This window comes from Staurois parvus, unplaced genomic scaffold, assembly GCF_062004578.1.
Source record: "Staurois parvus isolate SC_StPar_1 unplaced genomic scaffold, SC_StPar_1.0 ptg001091l, whole genome shotgun sequence".
Classification (NCBI taxonomy): Eukaryota; Metazoa; Chordata; class Amphibia; order Anura; family Ranidae; genus Staurois; species Staurois parvus.
Window position 1 is genome coordinate 95,741 of NW_028318887.1, and position 21,629 is coordinate 117,369.

Sequence of the window (21,629 nt, forward strand, 5' to 3'; positions counted from 1 at the left end):
TTAGATAAAAGGCTTTAATATACCAAATGGTTAAAAACACTTACAATAGAAGGTGAATTAGAAGGCGTAAAGATTCATCAAATCATAGAAACAACATCCAGCAAAAGGATTTCTTGTTGCAATCCTAAGTGGTGCCTTACCACCAACCAGCACTGTGGAACAGTGTGTCCAGAAAGCAGGAAAGACTGACATGCTATGTGAACCAGCGTGGAACATAAGCACCTGGAAGTGACCTCAAAAGGAGCAGTGATGCATTGTTTTGTCCTGTTTGGTATATTAAAGCCTTTTATCTACTGCATTTAGAAGCGCCTTCTTATGTTCTCAAGTTCTGGTAGTAGTCTCTAAGACTGAGGTGCCTGTGTTTACATTAGGCAAAGAAGGATTTCAAGGTACAATGGTAGCTCTCTTTCTGGAAGTAGCGTTTCTTGCTTTTAGAATGGCAAGAACGACAGACTCAAAAACCTCTCCTCTTAAGACCTGGACTTCAACAGCCATGCCATTAAAGCCAGGGACTGAGAAGCAGGATGGCAAAGGGGGCCCTGAGACAGCAGGTCTTGGGAGTACATCTGTGTACCAGGTCCTTCTGGGCCAATTTGGTGTAATTAGAATCCCTGTCTTTTTCTCTTGCTCTGTCTTGTTGAGAACACAAGATATCTTTTGCACTGGAGGGAAGGCACAGATTAACCTGAACGGAGACTGGGGGATTATTAAGGCATACAAGTCCAGCACCAGAGGTTCTGGTCTCAAGCTGAGGTAGTTTGTTGAGGAATCTGGAAGCCAGGATGTCTAAAATCCAGGGTCCACCAAATATGACCTATTAAAGATGTTGGGAGGAAGGGCCCATTCCACCTAATCCACGCAGTGGCTTATGAGATGATTTCCAGCTGTTTTCTGCAGAGATGACTGAACAGTGAGTTTCTGTCCATGAAATGATCTGGCTTCCTTCCTTCAGGACTGCAAGACTCCTGATGGCCCTTTGTTGGTTCATGGATAGTGTTATTGCTGTGGCCTACAACTGCACTCTGATTTGGTGTCCCTGCAGAAGGGGGGGGGTCCAGTGCTGCAGAGCCAATTTTACTGCTCTGAAATCCAAGAAGTTGATGGGGAGCTTGGTTTCTGCAAGTGATCATAATTCCTGTATCGTGAAAAACTGAACAGCTTGAATGCTTGGCATCTATTTTATCTCTTTCCAGGGATAGAAAAGGAAGAATTTCCCCAGTGTCAAGGCTGGGCTGGATAACCACCAAGTTAGGGAATTCAGTTGGAAAGATAGGAGTGTAGGCAGGTCGAGTGTATTGCTCGTTCCAATTCAACAAAGTGTTTTGTAGGAAATGTCTCAAATGGAATTGGGAGAATGGTACAATCTCAAAAGGAGGCTACCATGAGGCCTAGAATTCTTATGGAGAATCTCTTCATGGGATGCCTTTTTGACCTTATTTCTCTTGCATGGGCTATGAGAGAATATTTTCTCTTTTGGAAGAAAAACCTCTGCTTGGGATGTGTCCAGGACCAGACCCAAATATTCCAGATGCAGAAAAGGTTGGAGAGCAGATTTTTGAAAACTGATCACCAAACCAAAGGCCTGGAGCATCTGAATTTTCCTTTTGGATGTTTGCAGATAGCTGGGAGGTACATGGATTCTTCAGGAGGTGGTCGTACAAATAACCTGTGACCTGGATGCCCTGAGTTCTTAGAAGGAGAAAGCAGACAAAAGGCCAAAAAGCAGAGCAACAAACTGGAAGTGACGGTCTACCACTGCAGGATAAAAACAGATATGCAGATAAGCATCTTGGATGTCTAAAGATGCTAGCTATTCTCTTTGTATTCTCCTTGGGAGAATGCCCAGGCTTCACCTGTCATGCTGGGCATACTCCTGAAGGGGTCTTCAGGAACTGGGTTCAATGGAAAAGGACCACAGCCCAGGACCTGTATAGCACCATGTGGCTTACTAAACGCATTGCACGAAGTGCCAAGTTGAGCACTCATCCAGGATCCAGTGCCCAGTGCCACCTAACACCCCCTCAGAGTACAGTTCCCAAGGTTTTACTGAGGTTGCAAAGATCCATATGCACTGCTTCTATCTGTGGCATTAGAAGACAATGAGTAGTTGATTGAAGAATTTAGAGAGAAATAATAAACTTATTAAGCTAACAGTAGTTTGTCTATGAAGGAGAGGAGGTCCATCATCTAGCAAAAAACCGAGAATTCACGGAGCGGGGTAGGGTTATGGGGCAAGTGCCCAGCAGGTGTGTCCTTGAAAGCTTGCCAGTGTCAAGTGACCTGAAGGTACAAGCCTATAACCCAGGGTCTATGAATACTTTGCGTCCTGTACTGTACAATTAAGATATACAAAATATTCATATGCAACATTTTATACTTACCTGACTAGAAAATAAAACCTTGAAAAAAAATAAAATAAAAAAAACAGGGGCTGTGGACAGAGTGGTGTTATTGAAGAGAGCAACATCAGTAAGAGTGGACCTAACAGTCTTGGAGGACAGCAGATTACAAGGCAAGTCTACCATAATGTGTTAATATACTGTGTATACTTGCACATTATGCAAAGGGCATATGCAAGCATAAAAAAATATAAATACAACATGGATGGCTTAGTTCACCTGTGTAGACACACTTAAGCAGTTACTGATGTGCAGAAAAAGGAACACTAAATGTTGGGATATACAGAAAAATACTATGCACAAAATAAAAGTCCACAAGGCAAGCTAAACAAGAGTTTAATTTGACTGCACATAGCTCTGTTATCAAAATTGATCAAGATAATCACTTACTGTATTACGGTTGGTGATTTTTGATCCAACAACAGTAGGAACTTTCATACAGCTGAATTTAGAAAGGTATTAACCACATGCCGCCCAGCCACTGTAGAAATATGGTGGCAGGGCGGCACGGCTGGGCAAAACCACGTTTTAAAACGTGTGTTTTCAAAACAGGTAGGGGGCGCGCGCGATCACGCCGCCCTACCTGTCCCGCCAATCACGGCTGCGGATGTCAGTCACCGGGTCACAGCCGGTCATTACCAGCTATGTCCCGGCGATTAGCGGCAATCACTGACAGAGCACAGCTGCAGTAGCTGTGCTTTCTGTCAGCTCCCTGACAGCTCCTGACACGCTGATCGGGACAGATCAGCATGTCTCCGTGCAGTACACACCACCGCCCCCTAGTAAAACACTCCCCTCACACAGTTAACCCTTTCACTGAATAATAAAGTTAACCCCTTCCTCCCCTGTGCCATTAGTACAGTGTCATTGTTTTTTTTTGCACTGATCACTGTATTGGTGTCACTGGGGATGTCAGTGACCCCAAGTCAGTTCCCCCCCAGTGTCAGAATGTCCGCTGTAGTCCCGCAGTCCTGCCATAAGTCACTGATGGCCGACATTATTAGTATAAAAAAAAAATTAAAATCCCAGTATCTTTCCCGCCATTTGTAAACGCTGTAACTTTCACGTAAACCAATTAATTTACACGTATTGGGTTTTTGTTTTTTTTTTTAGCAAAGACATGTTGCAGAATACATTTTGGCAGAAATTTATGACTAAATTTGATTTTTAAATTTTTTTTTACTGGACATGTTTTATAGCAAAAAGTCCAAAATATTGTTTTTTGTCCTCAAAATTGTCAGCCTTTTTTTTTATAGCGCAAAAAATAAAAAAACGCACAGGCGATCAAATACCACCGAAAGAAAGCTCAATTTGCGAGGAAAAAAAAGGAGGTAAATTTCATTTATGTATCGTATTGCATGACCGCACAATTGTCCATTAAACTAGCGCAGCGCTGTATAGCAAAAAAATGGCATAAATTGCAGTATCTATACCATAGTTTGTAGATGCCATAACTTTCACACAAAGCAATCAATATACACTTATTGGGATTTTTTTTTTCCCAAAAACATGTAGCAGAATACATTTTGGCCTAAATTTATAACTAACTTTGAGTTTACTATATTTTTTTTATAGCTGAAAGTAAAAAATATCGTTTTTCTTCAAAATTTTTGGTCTTTTTTTGTTTATAGCGTGAAAAATAAAAAGCGCACAGGTGATCAAATACCACCAAAAGAAAGCTCTATTTGTGTGAAAAAAAGGACGTAAATTTTGTTTGGGTGCAGCATTGCATGACCGCGCAATTATCAGTTGAATTAGTGCAGCGCCGAGTAGCAAAAAGAGGCCTGGTCATTAAGGGGGGTAAATCCTCAGGAGGGCAAGTGGTTAAACTACATAAAAAAACCCTCTGCAAGCTAAAAGGCATAACATGCTAGTAAGCATTGCATACTAGCATATTATGAAGGACTTACCTTGAAATGAAGCCCCCCAGCGGAGCGCTGTCACGGCTCCCTGGAGCTTCCATCTTCACCAGTCTTCCTTCCGGATTTGCGAGCTCTGGCCGGCTAACTGGAGGAACCGTGATAACGTCACTCCTGTGAATACGCGCGGAGTTCGGGCCCACGGCACAGTGCTTTGAAGGAAGGGCACGGGTATGCTGTTCCTTCAGAGTGCATGCAGTGAATATCAAAAAGGGCTAATATCTCCTAAACAGTTCACGTTTATTATAAGTTTACCTGTAGGTAAAATTGTTAAAAAAAGAGTTTACTACCACTTTAAAGTATATCTCTAGTCCTTTTTTTTTTGTTTTGGATACAATATGGAAAGAAAGCAATAAAAACTTGTCAGAGGTGATAACAATTCCATACTCTATTTATAACCCAAAAAAGTGAGCTAGGGATACACCAACTTTAATGCAAATATACATGTAAGAACTTGTGTATTTTTCAGATGTATTAATGTATCCAAGAAAAGAAAGATGGCTTAAGTTGGATTTTAGAGTGTGAAAACATCTGTCAGGTTTCTTTTAGCTGTCTGTTAAACCACAAGGTAGATTTCCCTAGGGGGTCACCAGAGATGGAAGGCCAACATAGCTTTTCATTAAAGGTTTATTCTTTTTGTTTTGTCTCCAATGGAGAGATTTCCCATCACACCCAGTCACTGGGACAGGATGTTACAGGAAATCTACTGAGCAATACAGACAGCAATGAAAACCTGACAGAAAATTCTAACTCTCTTAAAAAAAAACAAACCATTAAAAAAAGGATTTTGGCTGGAGTTGGGAGTTTAAAGTGCATTCATATTTTATATTTATTCAGACTTAAAATTAGAAAAAAGGAATATGTGGATTTTTCTCTGTAATCTTTCCTAAAATATGGATTAAATAACACTACTAACTGTATAAATTTGAGTATTTTTACAAATGAAGGACTACCTGTTGCACAGGAACAGAAATAAGAGAAAATCAAATATGCTACTCACACCAACAAATGGGATAAACTTCTGATAGGAATCATCTTCCTGCCTGGGAAAAAGAATACATTATGTATGTTAGTACAAACAATCTGATCATAGACAGATTCAGGACAAAGAAACCGATAAACCTTTGATAATAGCTTTTCAACATTTTACCTGTTGCCCAGGAAACAATGTATCTAGTATCTTGACAGTTTTCACATCTATCTTTCACCGACCTTTCTGTTATCTAATTTGCATTAAAGAACTCCGAGATAGGCAAAAACAAATCACCCACTAGGTACACCCCCTACACAAAACATTAAACCGTTAATAACATTTTGAAAATCCTTACCATTTAGGAGAAAAGTGTAATTTAATTTCCATGGCCTCATCTCAGTAATTCAAAAGATAACAGCATTTACTCTGCCAAGGAGGAGGTGTAACAGCAGGGGTTACGTAATATCCTCTCCTCTAAAAAAGGAAACTACAGTTCCCATCAACCATAGAGAATTGTAGTGAATGTAGGTGGGTACACTAGACCTGTACATGATAAATGTGTCTGGGAGTCTCAGTCTGTGTACTACTGCAAGTGGGGCTTAATTACATCACTGATTCCTGGAGAAAGGGCTACAGAAGGGATGTGCCAAGACCAGTGGCTGGGGGAATAGGGGGCATAGCAGTCACTGGTCTATCAAGACAGGAAACCAAAGAGAATGAATGGTTTAATTTGAAAACAGGCTATTTCAAGCAACTACTGAGTGAACCAATAGATGGATAACATTCAGTGAAGGTAGGAAATCAGCAACAAGGACTTTTTTTTTCCCGCAGTTCTGTACTTCCCACAAGTGAGGTTACTTGCAAAACACACTGCTTATAGGGCTTAAAGAGGAAGCTCATTCTGCACATGTTAATTATGTTAGAAACAGGAAAGAAATTCTAGCACCTTTCTAAATGCATCCATGCAAGTTTGAGGTTACATTCACAAGCATTTTTCAAGTGTTTTTTGGGCCTTTTTTTGAGCAGATTCACAAAATATCATAGGAATTTTTTCAGGCATTTTTGCTGTGGCCAATAGAAATAGATTCTGTTTGAGCTGAAAACACCTGAAAAAAACACTTGAAAAAAACCGCTCATTCCCAGTGTTCAAGCGTTTTCTATTCAAGTCCATCGTGACAAAACGCTCAGATCTGCCTGAAAAGTAGCTTTTTTGAGCAACAGGTGTTTTGCTTCACTGAAGTGTGAACAGGGGCCATTGGAAATAATGGGATTTTATGTGTTAAGCGTTTTTGCGTGTTGAAAAATGCTCAAGTGTGGGTGAGGTCTGAATGTGTTGGGTTTCTGTTCCTGTGCCATCAGCCTTTGAACCTGTTATCTGTTTCCAAGGATACCAAGTCCTCCATGGTGTCAAGTCACCTTCTCCTATCCTCTGCCCTTGACCTGAACTGTAGGAGGAGGAATCTTGCAGAGCTGTGCACAATCTCCTATGTTAGTATGTAATCTTCCATTGAAGTATCCTCACATGGAAGATCCTACACACCTGTTTTTCCTCACTTGCTCTTCCCGATTGCTTTCATGTTTTAATTTGACCTTTCAAAAGGTGTATGAATGGTGTAATAAGCCTGGGAGATTCTTAGATAAGTTTTTTGGGTTAAACAAATTAGCTATGTTCATTCCAGAGATAAAAACCTTTTAAAAATTCTGCCAAAACCAATACAATATAAATCTACTCGTCCTTTTCTCAACCTGAACATCAAAAAGAACCTATTCACAATTATCCAGAACAGTCCAATCTCCCTACTCACGTCAAACTTTGGAATCTGACATTTCAGAGTAGGTTTTTTTTTTTGTAAAGCACTCATGGTAATGACCATAGAGAAAGGCCCTGGTGCTGAGGGCATAAATTAGGCATATTATATAATCTTAAACCACTTCAACTCCAGACTATGTCACCCCCTTCCAGTCCAGGCCATTTTTCAGTTTTCATTGCTGTCGTCACACTTTGAATGACAAATTACTCAGTAATGAAACACTATACCCAAATTAATTTTATATCATTTTTGGGACATCTTTTTCGATGGTAATTAATCACCTTTTTTATTTTATAAACCAAAACAAAAAAATACAAACATTTTTCAAAAAAACAGGTTTTTCTTATAAAATTTAGCAAATCATTCTTCAGAAATGTAGGCCAAAAATGTATTCTGCTACAATTCCTTGGTAATAAAAACCCAAATCAGAGTATATTATTTAGTCTGTGTTAAAGTTATAGAGTCTTCAAACTATGGCATATACAGGTGAAACTCAAAAAATTAGAATATCGTGCAAAAGTTCATTTATTTCAGTAATGCAACTGAAAAGGTGAAACGGATATATGAGATAGACTCATTACATGCAAAGCAAGATAGTTCAAGTCGTGATTTGTCATAATTGTGATGACTATGGCTTGCAGCTCATGAAAACCCCAAATCCACAATCTCAGAAAACTAGAATATTGTGAAAAGGAGCAATATTCTAGGCTCAAAGTGTCCCACTCTAATCAGCTAATTAAGCCATAACACCTGCAAAGGGTTCCTGAGCCTTTAAATGGTCTCTCAGTCTGGTTCAGTAGGAATCACAATCATGGGAAAGACTGATGGTTTTCTGCACAACTGTCAGGTCAGCAATGACACCCTCCATAAGGAGGGAAAGCCTCAAAAGGTAATTGCAAAAGAAGTTGGATGTTCCCAAAGTGCTGTATCAAAGCACATTAATAGAAAGTTATGTGGAAGAAAAAGGTGCACAAGCAGCAGGGATGACCGCAGCCTGGAGAGGATTGTCAGGAAAAGGCCATTCAAAAGTGTTGGAGACTTTCACAAGGAGTGGATTGAGGCTGGAGTCAGTGCATCAAGAGCCACCACACACACAGACGGATCCTGGACATGGGCTTCAAATGTCATATTCCTCTTGTCAAGCCACTCCTGAACAACAAACAACGTCAGAAGAGTCTTACCTGGGCTAAAGAAAAACAGACCCGGTCTGTTGCTCAGTGCTCAAAGTCCTCTTTTCTGATGAGAGCAACTTTTGCATTTCATTTGGAAACCAAGGACCCAGAGTATGGAGGAAGAATGGAGAGGCACACACTGCAAGATGCTTGAAGTCCAGTGTGAAGTTTCCACAGTCTGTGTTGATTTGGGGAGCCATGTCATCTGCTGGTGTTGGTCCACTGTGCTTCATTAAGTCCAGGGTCAACGCAGCCGTCTACCACTTCCTGCTTTCTTCCGCAGACGAGCTTTATGGGGATGCGGACTTCATTTTCCAGCAGGACTTGGCACCTGCCCACACTGCCATAAGCACTAAAACCTGGTTCAATGACTGTGGGATTACTGTGCTTGATTGGCCTGCAAACTTGCCTGACCTGAACCCCACAGAGAATCTATGGGGCATTGCCAAGAGAAAGATGAGAGACATGAGACCGAACAATGCAGAAGAGCTGAAGGCCGCTATTGAAGCATCCTGGTCTTCCATAACACCTCAGCAGTGCCACAGGCTGATAGCTTCCATGCCACGCCACATTGAGGCAGTAATTGCTGCAAAAGGGGCCCAAACCAAGTACATATGCATGCTTATACTTTTCAGAGGTCCGATATTGTTCTATGTACAATCCTTGTTTTATTGATTGCATGTAATATTCTAATTTTCTGAGATTGTGGATTTGGGGTTTTCATGAGCTGTAAGCCATAATCATCACAATTATGACAAATCACGGCTTGAACTATCTTGCTTTGCATGTAATGAGTATCTCATATTAATTATACCCTTTTAAGTTGCATTACTGAAATAAATGAACTTTTGCACAATATTCAAATTTTTCGAGTTTCACCTGTATATTTGAAAAATTGATCAATCCTTATGTTCTGATTACCCATCTAATTTCTAGAGGCCTTAAATGTAAGTTAAATCTCACACACAGCACATGCATACTTACAATTACACCCAAATACACATTCTGCTATCCCTCCTGAGTATGGCAATATCACATGTGCAAGACTTTTTCACAGCCTAGCCACACAGAGGCCCAAACAGGCCAGGGTCAGTCAGAGGCGTAGCTAGGATATTTTGCGCCTGGGGACAAACTATAAAATTGGCGCCCCAGCCCCCCTCCCTGTTTAATCACATCAGTGACACCAATGATGGGGCACTATTCCTCCCACTGACACCAATGACACTTACCTTGCTGACCCCTGCTCCAGCCTAGGCTCATTCCCTTCCCCATCCACAGCCAGCATACCTGATTGCAGCAGCACCATCTGCACAGCACACTTACCGGTCAGCTGTCTTCTTCACTTGCTACAGCCGCTCCCTCACTCGATCTTCGCGCTGCCGCTCGGCTCCTCCTGGTGATTGGCTGCTTGTCTGCCTTTCCTGACCTACAGTTCTGGCGCCCAATCACCGGTGAGGAGGCGGAGCTTGCAGAGGGAGGTATAAGCTGCCATAGGCTGTCCTGCTCACTATATTACAACAAAGGTGTTCAGGTGCAGGATTTTCTTAACATACAAGGGCTGTTATAATCTCCTCTTGATAGTGTGGGAAGGTGATAGGTGTTTCAGTGGACTTCTGATAGATGATGTAGGAGCTGTACACGGCCAATCTAAAAAGGTTTGTGAGCACTGTTCTGTACCAATGGAATGATTTTCTGGTGGCCAAATAGGGCTCTTATTTTTTCATTATAATCTACACCTTTCATGAACCAATTGTAGTCATGTATACAGTCAGGTTTTTAGACAGGACCATGACCCTTCCTTGAATTTCCACTAAGGCGTCATCATGGATGGAGGAAAAGACATACAGGTTTTATCCCTCCATTTAGGGGCCAAAAGATTTTCATTCTGCAAACTGGCTGTACCCCCTTTTCAGCTTTCTGGTGACTAATCTTTGTGGGAAGCCCTTGCTGTTTGGCTACACTGCCACAGGCTAAAGCTTCCTGGAAGGAAAGGTGGCAGAAAAGGAGCAGGTGTAAAAGTTGTCCATGTACTGGTGGTACCCCTGATGGAATAGGAGTTATGCAAGGTCCCACACAATTTTTCCACTGCTCTCCATATAGGTTGGGAGGCCAGAGGGCTCCAGCTGGCTGTCCTTTCCTTCATAAACCCCAAAAATCGAGTGTACCCTGTGGCCCTCTCACAATGTTTGTATAGCTTCACCCAGTATCTGGCTCATTTACTTGGGATTTATTGTTTGATACCCAGTTTGCCAGTAAAGTGGATGAAGGACTCGTCACTGCAAAGATGTGTGTGAGGAGTATACATTTCAGAAAAAAATTGGGTAAGATAATTGATCAGCAGCTTCACAAAAATGTAAACTAAAGCCGCATGAAGCGGTCATTGGACACGGTGGTCACGGGATCTGCTTTGCCGAGGCAACATACCGATCACCAGACTTGCAGGTGCGCACAAACTTCTGATACAGGAGAGCATACGGGTACATTCACTTGCATCAATGCTGCTCACGTCTGGCAGTTTATATACATTGGCTGGATGGAAGGTGGTTAAGGAAAAACATATTTCTCACTTAACCTCCCACTCGAATTCCATCCCAAAGTGTATAGACATCAGACGTGATACTTCCAAAGCACATAACAGATTCCAAAGCATATCCAATAAGCAGTGCACAGCAACCCAGGTGCAGACTGATCTGTAGTGAAGTTCACATGGCAAAAGAGTGGGATTGGGCTCTTTAGTCCCTTATAAAGGAACCGAGCAGAAGTGTACAGTAAATTGTTCAACATCTGGTTATGCACCTGAGACGAAGCTCTAAGTGGTAAATTTTAGCTCAAAGTGTGAAATGCTTGCACTATAAAAGTGAATAAATTCCAGACACAGTCCTGCTTTCTTATATAAGGTCCAGGCTTTACCTGTCAGAATGGGCAAACCCCCAAAAGGGACCTTCAGGGTCTGGGTTCCATAGTGAAGGACCATGGCCCCGGACCTGTATAGCACCCTGTGGCTAATTATATGCCTTGCACAAAGTGCTGAGGTGAGTGCCCACTCAGGACTCCTGAAGCAACACTTCAGGCCATCCCTATAGCACGAGGTCTTGTTTTTGAGGTTTCACTGAGGCTACAACAAACCAGATGCACTGCTTTTATTTTTGTACTAGAAGGCAGTGAGGGGTTGATTGAAGAATCCAAACTAAAATAATAAATTAGGTAAGCTAAGAATGATTTCCCTGATACATAAACAATAAAACAGTTGTCAGCGCACAGAAAGGCATATGATCACTCCAATGAAACATGGCCTTGAATAGAGTCCATATAAAGTCTATAAATGTCCATGGAATCCTATACAGCACAAACAACAGCAATCCCTAGAGCAAGCCAAGATGAAAGAAAAGGAAAAAGAGGGAAAAGCACCTTCAAAGTGCAGTACATGAATTAAATTTATTAAGCCACAGTTAAAAACACTCACAAGATGGAGAAACTAAGAGCGCTCGAAAGGCATAATGTGAACAAGAGCCGGGGTGTTTTGGATGTGATCACTTACCCGACCACAGCTGTTGTGATCTACCAGTGAGCCTAATTAATGTGAAAATACGTGCACATGGAAGTAAGACACTAGCACAGAATGCAGTTTGCCAACTTCCTAATTTCTACTTTATTGAGGAAATAACAGTAACATTTATAAGTCTCATGACGCAGGCGAAGCATGTCCGACGATTGGGTGAAAAGTCCCCTAAGTTTCCTGCGTGTACTTCCATCCGTGTTATCTTCCAATCATTGTTACCAAAACGACTCATTCTCTTTTATGGGGGGTTGTTTACATTAAAAGATACTTTTCTTCTAATGAATCAACTAGGGTGAGACTCCGGATGAAGGCGCCATCTTAATTATCATTGTTCTGTCAACCTATATCTAATTGTTTACTTACGAGAGTAAGGAATTTAAAGAGCAAGAAGAAGCAGAGAGTAGCAAGACTATAAAATTGTCATTTTACTGATCATCTAATAGAACGCGGACTGTCTATCACAATCCACTACAATCCCTCCTTAAAATGGCTATTTTATTCCTGACTGTCCTTATGTCTTTCTGATGTCCTAACTGCCTGGTGGCCCTCCCCTTGGAACTCTTTTTAAGACGCATATAGAGCCCCCCCCGAGTGGCTAATCCATCCCTAGAGTCTCAATGAGTCCTGAGAAGGCCACAGTCAGGCACTGTCTTTCCCTGCTTATAGTTGTCTGTTAAGGGGGGGGGGGGGGAATTGTAGCATTCCCTTTTCTTTTTTTTATAAGTCTGAAATATGGTGGTCAGGGGCCACGGTCTGTAAGGGAGTATAGGATTCCCTTTCTTCACGGGGGAGTTCAACATTGTTACAGTTCAGGAATGTAGGGGAGAACTCATTCACAGCTTTTCCTATTAGCCTCTTAATGCAAGGGATCATGCAGCAGGGGACTACCACCATTAGAATGATAATACCCAGGATAACCACCCCCGCTTGGGCGAGGGCTTTCTGCCAGCAACTCAGCCATCCAAACCACTGATCCCAGGGATGTGTAATACCTGAGTTTTCCTTAAGTTCATTTGATAGGTCCTCCAGCTTCTTGATGGCCAGTGTCACCTTCCCATTTGGGCCTGTGTTATCTGGGATATACGTACAGCAGGTCATGGTCTTTGGTATCATTTTACAGACCCCCCCCCCTTTTCAGCTAATAACATATCGAGTGTCATACGATTTTGAAAGACCATGTTAGAAGTAGCCTCCAACTGCTCTGCTATCCCCTTTAGGGCATCTCGTGTGTAATTTACAAACCGTTGTTGATTATAGTAAATGTAGTTTATCCAATCTACATTCTAGATAGAACGTGGACTGTCTATCACAATCCACTACAGGGGTGTACCGCCATAACCCAAATGCAGCAGGGTGCGCCAATCGGTTTGTCTGTCAGCTGAAACAATACAAACACTCACCTCCGGAGCCTGTCTCATTGGTACCAAGCCGTCCCCTCTGATGTCACGTCCGCCTGGCGAGTGCGTTCCAAGTGGATTTCTGGAACTTCCCATTTCGGCTGCAAGCTCTACCTCCATCCACAGCTGACAGACATGGTGGTACACCCTGGCTCTTATTCACATTATGCCTGATGAGCTTTGCATTTCAAAAGGTGCTTTCCTCTTTTTCCTTTTCTTTCACGCTCGGCTACATATCCTCCCTTGTTTCAACCCCAGGGATAACAGGAATGAACCCGGGATAAGGCATCAACATTTCCCATTTTAAGCCCTGGCCTGAGCTTTACAGTGAAGGCATAGTCCTGAAGGCCAGAAACCACCGGTTCACCCATCTATTCATCTCCTTCTTCTGGGCCATTCACTTGAGGGGTGCATGGTCGGCTACTAAATCAAAGTGGCGCCCCAATAGATAATACTGTAGTGCTTCTAAGGCCCATTTTATGGCTAAACATTACTTTTCTATGATCGCATATTTTCTCTCATGCTCATTAAGCTTTCTGCTCAGGTACACCACAGGATGTTCTTCCCCACTGTGTACTTGTGACAATACTTCTCCAATGCCAACATCAGATGCATCCTTCTGAACTAAAAAATCCTTGCAGAAATCTGGGGAGTACAACACTGGCTGCGCACAAAGGGCCTTCTTGAAGATTTGGAAAGACTCCTCTGCTTCTGGGGACCATTTTACCATTACAGACTCTTTCCCCGTTGTAAGGTTAGTCAGTGGAGCAGCTAGAATGGCAAAAATGTGGAATGAACCTTCTGTAGTACCCGGTGATACCCAGAAACGCTCTGACCTGATTGTTTGCTGGACGTGGGCACACTTGGATGGATTCTATTTTGTTCACTTGGGATTTTAGGACTCCTCGGCTAATAGTATAGCCCAAATACCTGGTTTCTTCTAAACCAATGGCACAATTTTTTGGGTTTGACATAAACCCTTCCTTGAAAAAGGAATCCTAGACCGCCTAGCTACAGGACAAGTGAGAGTCCCAGTCAGTGCTATGTATCACTATGTCATCCAGATAAGCTGTGGCATACTGTTGGTGAGGTCTTTGAGTATTCTCCATAGCCCACTGACATGTTGCAAGGGCATTTTGCAACCCAAAAGGCATCTTTTTATACTGGAACTATCCCTCAGGGGTCATGAACGCATTCAGTGCAGATTGAAAAAGAGTCCTGTACAATTTCTGAGCAGTGTGGTCCGGTTCAGGTGTGGATTACAGGCTATTGACTTCTATAGGAACCTTTTCTAATCTGCATATATGTGAACAGGATAAAATCCTGCTCTCAACCTGATCTGAACCATTGAACAACTACTATATCAATTACTGGAGCTGTGAAACCTGAGCTTCAATCCACACCGCACGTTTGAATCAGCTCTCAGGGGAATTTGCCAAGAACGTATTTCTACATCCAAAAGCATGGGTCTGGAGCTGCTAATTTTCACTAATTGATGTGAGTGCGCTATCTACTTTGTATTGTCCGATTATTGGCACTAAACATAGTGCACAATGGGAGCTTGTGTTTTATGTTTTTGAATGAGATAATAGCTCAGTATTTGACCTTGCCTGGAGAGGAGCCATTATTGGTGTGCTGACCCCTAAAGGGAGATTTGTGTGCGGTGAGAACTGATCCATTTGGAGTGACAGCAGACTTGGAGGATCTTTGAGAGGGATCCAATCGAGCGCTTTTACCTGCAAGGGTCGAAGTTTTGAGGTGAGAGGCTGATCTAGCCGGTGGTCGAATTATCGTCTGTCAACCATTCACCCACGTGTTCACACAAATATCAGCACAAGTGTTTGATCCGAACGTGGTCATCTATGTGTTTTTTGGACTTTAAGAGCACAGAAATAAGAGTTTTTGGTGTGTGCAGTTGCACTGTTGTTTCTTCACTATTGTACACAGTTTATGTACTCAATTATTTGATCACCTAATGGGGTATTTGTAGTTACATGTGTGTATTGATGTACACGTTTGCTCACATTTTTTTAGATTTTTTTTCATGAGTCTATTATTTGAATGTGATTATATGTTTTTACAGCTGGAATTAATATTTTTCACCATCACTGCTGAGCCTTTTTTATGTTCACATATAGTAGTGTCACTTGTTATTAATTATTTTGCATGATTTCACTTAATTTGGCACTATATTACATATAGTATATGTATTTTTTTCTCACTTATATTTTTTATGTACAGTTGTGTCCAAAATTATTCAACCCCCAATGCTGTAAAGGGGTTTAGGGACTATAGTGTACATTTGGAATTGTATTCAGAATCAAATCCTACAAGGACGTTGTAACTACCCAAATGCAACTAAAATGACATCAATTGTTTATGTAATACAGTAGTAAATGGTTCTTATGTGGTTTCTTCATTGCCACAATTATTCAACCCCTTAAAGACTACCACTCTGAAGAACAGAGGTTCATACAGGTGCTTTCCATCAGGTATTGAAAACACCTGTGGATGTCACCGAGCAGCAATCAAGCATAATAAGCACCAATTAGGCAGCTTTAAAATGACTGTGATACTCAGCTCCTTCTAGACATTTACTGGTGTGGTTACAAACATGGTGAAGGCAAGAGAATGGTCCAGGAAGACAAGAGAAGAGGTGATTTCTCTTCACAGGAAGGGCAATGGCTATAAGAAGATTGCAAAGATGTTAAACATACCAAGAGACACCTTAGGAAGCATCATTCGCAAATTCAAGGCAAAGGGCACTGTTGAAACGCTACCTGGTCGTGGCAGAAAGAAGATGCTGACTTCGACTGCTGTGCGCTACCTGAAGCGTAGAGTGGAGAGAAGTCCCCGTGTGACTGCTGAGGAACTGAGAAAAGATTTGTCAGATGTGGGTACAGAAGTTTCAGCCCAGACAATAAGACGCACACTGCGTAATGAAGGCCTCCGTGCCAGAACTCCCAGGCGTACCCCCTTGCTGTCTCCAAAGAATAAGAAGAGTCGACTGCAGTATGCCAAAAGCCATGTGGACAAACCACAAAAGTTGTGGGATAGTGTTCTGTGGACTGATGAAACAAAATTAGAACTGTTTGGGCCCATGGATCAACGCTATGTTTGGAGGAGGAAGAACAAGGCCTATGATGAAAAGAACACCTTGCCTACTGTGAAGCATGGTGGAGGGTCAATCATGCTTTGGGGCTGTTTTGCTTCTGCAGGTACAGGGAAGCTTCAGCGTGTGCAAGGTACCATGAATTCTCTTCAGTACCAGGAGATATTGGATGGAAACGTGATGCAGTCCGTCACACACCTGAGGCTTGGGAGACGTTGGACCTTTCAACAGGACAATGATCCCAAGCATACCTCCAAGTCCACTAGAGCATGGTTGCAGAGGAAAGGCTGGAACATTTTGGAGTGGCCATCGCAGTCACCAGACTTAAATCCGATTGAGAACCTCTGGTGGGACTTAAAGAAAGCAGTTGCAGTGCGCAAGCCTAAGAATGTGACTGAACTGGAGGCCTTTGCCCATGAAGAATGGGCGAAGATACCCGTAGATCGCTGCAAGACACTTGTGTCAAGCTATGCTTCACGTTTAAAAGCTGTTATAACTGTAAAAGGATGCTGTACTAAGTACTAAGATTGAATGTCACTTGGGGGTTGAATAAAACTGATAATGCTGTGAGCACAGAAAAGACATTTGTGGTTATTTCATTATAACTGTTATGTTATATTTGTCTGACCTACAAGTGCCTCTTTAATGTAAATGTAAGCAAGATGACTGAATGATCAAAAGCAATGTCAAACTGGCCAAAACACTCAATTTCAGTGGGGGTTGAATAATTTTGGACACAACTGTATTTATATGTAGTAGTTTATGAGAGTAGCGCTTCATTCCTCCATGCAACTGTTTCCTGTAGTTGGCCACCAGGTTTGCACACATCTCAGGAGGGATTTTGGCCCACTCCTCTTGGCAGATCCTCTCCAAGTCATTAAAGGTTTGGTGGCTGACATTTGGCAAATCGAACTTTCAGCTCCCTCCACAGATTTTCAATCGTATTAAGGTCTGGAGACTGGCTAGGCCACTCCAGGATCTTAATGTACTTCTTCTTGAGCCACTCCTTTGTTGCCTTGGCCGTGTGTTTTGGGTCTTTGTCATGCTGAAACACCCATCCACGACCCAGTTTCAATGCCCTGGCTGAGGGAAGAAGGTTCTCACCCAAGATTTGACAGTACATTGCCCCGTCCATCGTCCCTTTGATGCGGTGCAGTTGTCCTGTCCCCTTAGCCCCTAAAGCAGAATGTTTCCACCACCATGTTTGACTCTGAGGAAGAGGCAAGTCCTCGAGACGCATCAACCTATTGGATGTCTACACTCCCTATTGCAGACTGTCACTCAGCACGGTGTTGACCCAGCTGTTCTTTTATGATGTGCCTTGACTTTATTGTCGTTTGTGAGTACAACGACTACTTTATTTCTTATTAAACATTTTTTATGGTAATGCACTAGGCCAGTGCGCCTTCTGTTTGTTCTTTCCTCATTCAGTATAAAACAGGAGTAGCCTCAGCAATGTACAAACTGCTGTTGTGGGGGCCAAGACGTTGACCAGCCCCAATATACAGATATCTGCCCTTTGAGGTATAGAGATAGTGGTTAATTGTGTAATAACCTGAAGGACTCCTGACCAAAATGTCTGTAAATGGGGACATGTCCATATACGTAAATGAAATGAAGAAATGCAGCGCAACAATATATAAATAAATATAATAGTTACAATCTAATACGTGCGTGTATAAATAATGAAAACAACCTGCTGTGCTCATGAAGATCAATATATGCTATTCAAGATGACTTCCAATGCATACATGTAAACACGCATAGAAACTGTACATAACCAGTGCTATAAATAGTGCACACAAATACAAAAATAAAAACAAATAATCCTTAATGGTGATCTGTCCCTTTAAATCCTAAATGCCATCACATGGACCTGTGTGGTACACTTCCTGTGTATCGTGATCCAAATACACCTACAAAAAGTGTCAACTGAATATAGTCTAAATAGTGGTGGACCGTCCCTTTAAATCCGCTGTACTTCAGGTGGACCAGTCTAAACACACTACTGCATAAACATGTACGGTGCTCCTGTGTCACCCCTTAGTGCTCTTCCACTTCCAACACTCTATTGCGCTCACCTCCAAGTTTGACCTATAATACCAGGTCAAACTGTGCTTTTCCCTTTAACCAGGGAGGGTATAATGATACACAGATCCTTCACCACCGTTTGCCAGCACTTTTAGGCAGATCCAGATCGCTCCATATCCATGTTAAAAAAATGCTCAATATAGTGTAGTATTTCTACTAAAACCAGCCTTTATTAAAACAATCCATTTCAACTCCCATTAAAATGTGTCCTCCTGGGACCCTACAGGGTTAAAAACTCACTATACAGTGTTTTCTGCCAAGTATATGCAGAAATCCCTCTTCCAAAATGGCAGCACGTGTCCTTCCAGTTAATGGCCTGACATCATACGCGTACCCTACAAGTTACGTCACATCATGTTACTTCATCAGGAGTAGTTGATTGGATGTCAAGCCTTCCATTTATATCCATTCATTGATTGTAATGCAATGCATATGTGGCGACACCATTTTGTTATAGACCTTCACATGGTCTCGGGCGCCATTTTCTTGTGGACATGCGCATCGCAAATATGCATTGACCTCACTCTGCAAGGAGGGATTACTATGGCAGCTGCAGTAACATACACTCGGATACATTGGGGTACGAACATGACAAGGTCTAATACACACTAGATCTGTGTATTCGCCTAAGGGGATAATATGAACACTAAAGGTGATCAAAGGTGGAGACATATATAAATACTTGATAGGACAGGACAGTATATACTGGACCGCTCTATACTATGGAAATTAAAAGGTTATTGTATGGACACTAAAAAAGGTACTTAAGACATATGTAAATACCTTTTTATCTTGGATGGTAGTTTTTAGTGTTCATATAAATCTTCACGAGCAGGTTGTTTTCACTATTCATACACGCACGTATTAGATTGTAGGAACCATTATATTAATTTATTTATATAGTGTTGTGCTGCATTTCTTCATTTCATTTACTTTGTTACATGTGGGAACACAGTATATGCTAGCTGCACAATTATTTTTAGGCGGTTTCATTGCACATATCACATGTAAGTATCCAGCTGAGTCCGCATCGCAGCACCAACAAGTGGGCAGACACTCTAAATACATTTTATGGAATCTATGAGGGGTATAATACAACTTATGAAGGATTTTGAATTGAATCAGTCGATCCTGGGAAGAGACCAACTGAGCGAAGGGATACTCCCAAACTTCCAATCTTCATCGACCAGCTCTGGCAGCTCCACCACCCAAAAGGATTTAAGGTCGTCCAAACCATGGTGTACCGTAGGTTGGAGGGCCTTGTAGATATTCGATAAGGGTTTAACCAGGGAGACATCCCTGAGAAGAGATTCCATGTCAAAATGACGTAAGGTTATAGCCATGGATCCAAATTGGGCAGCATAAGCATGATGGGGCTGGACAAAACAGAAAAGGTAAATCAATGGGCAGTACAAATCTATTCTTAAGAGTCAACAACCTTTTTCAATGTTTTATTTAAGCGTTCCACCAAACTATCAGTTTGAGAGTGGTACACAAATGTGTGCACCTTAAACAATTTGCACAACATTCTAGTTGAGACATGAAAGGGATGCCCTGGTCTATGAGGATCTCCTTAGGTACCCCCAAGTGACTGAACACCATGAACAATTCTTTGGCAATGTTCTCAACAAAGTGAGCAAAGTAACTGCCTCAAGGTAACGAGTAGTATAATTCATGATTATGGGAATATACTAATGGCCCCAGGCAGACTTCGGCAGTGGACACACAAGGTTCATGGCAATCCTCTCAAATGGCACTTCAATAACGTGCAAGGGTAATAAAGGACTTCGGAAGTGGGGTAGTGGTACTGATATTTGACATACAAGACAGGATTGACAATAGTTCATCTGTCAATGGACAGCCTGCTGCAACATGTCTAAGTTTGTGACAATGGAAACACCCACTATTGCCTCAGCTTGGTTTGATAACTGGCACCAGCTTCCCTTGTTTGGGATGCCAAACATCAGTCCTGGCTCCAACATTGCTTCCCCCTGTCTCCATGCCAGGCTTACCACCCACTTCCCCTGGAACAGTCTTACTGACTTCCTGGGGAGACCATGGCCTTGGGTGGAAAGTACAGGCAACTGTAGGGGTGGCGAACAGGCTCTCTGCGGCATAACACCTCTCGACAAGCTCAACCAGGTTGTTCTGCAGGGGAACTGGCAGTGAACTCAGGAATCGGTCCATGACCACACGTTACACGATCTGTGGTCTGGACAGGGATTCCGACTGCAGCCATTTCCGCACCATGTGGATTAGGTCACACATCAGTGATCTTGGGGGTCTCTTGTCCCGGAAGGTTCAGCTGCTGATCCCGAATGGCCAAGGTTACCCCAAGATGTGCTAGGACTCTTGCTTCTGACGACCCCAGATCATTTTTAAGCCTCCTGCGATTCTCCAGTAAGCGGGTGACCAGTTCGGCCCACTGGGTTTTAGGTCAACCTTCCCTCTCGGCAGTCCTTTCAAACAAGAGCAAAAAGGCCTCCGGGTTTTCATCTGTAGTTATCTTAGAGAGAAAGCAACCCACATAGATGGCTGAGGGGACACTCAATTTTAGCAGCTGAGGACTGTGCTAGTATCTGCACAACCACAGTCAGGGTTTTCCTATCCGATTCTGCAGCAGTGGCTAGCTGTTCAAGCAGCCTCTGCATTTGCTCCTATACAGCACCAATCTGTTGGCACAGTACCTTTGTTTGCTCCTGTGCAATAGTGTTGGCTTGGTGTCATGCAGCAATTGCTTGCTGCTGCACAGCGTTAACACCAACTGCTTCCTCCATATTTAGCCACTCCAGGCACTGGCCCTTTAAATAGTTCTTTACTAAAAGTGCCTGCATCCTCCACCATATGTGAGCTGGGGATCGGTAGCCGGTACATACGCCCCCTGGGGTAAGCAGTCTCTCAGGCACAGATACCAAATCCAATAAGTTGGTGATAAACAGTGTGATGTTTATTGGTGGTATTTACAAGACTATTCAGAGGTGCTGCACAGTGGTTCAGAAAGTGATCAAGGCAAACCCCCCCCCCCCCAAAAAAAATACCAAAACAAAATCCTAGCTGCATCCCGGCACTAACTACACAAAAATACAGGTCCTAACAGGCTGAACAAGCCTACCACTTGTCAGCCTCCACAATTACAGATTGTTAGCTTTTACCAACCTTTCAGCTCTCTCAGACAGGACTTTTCTGACCCCCAGGC

The 21,629-nt window shown here is 42.5% G+C and overlaps 1 protein-coding gene across 1 annotated transcript in view; it reads right to left on the reverse strand.

The window, feature by feature from the left end:
• Positions 1-21,629, reverse strand: part of PACS1 (phosphofurin acidic cluster sorting protein 1) — a 267,815-nt gene that overhangs the window by 67,071 nt on the left and 179,115 nt on the right. The window contains exon 19 of the mRNA XM_089658767.1: positions 5,319-5,361. Coding sequence (XP_089514893.1) covers positions 5,319-5,361 — 43 coding nt within the window. The remainder of the gene's footprint in view (positions 1-5,318; positions 5,362-21,629) is intronic.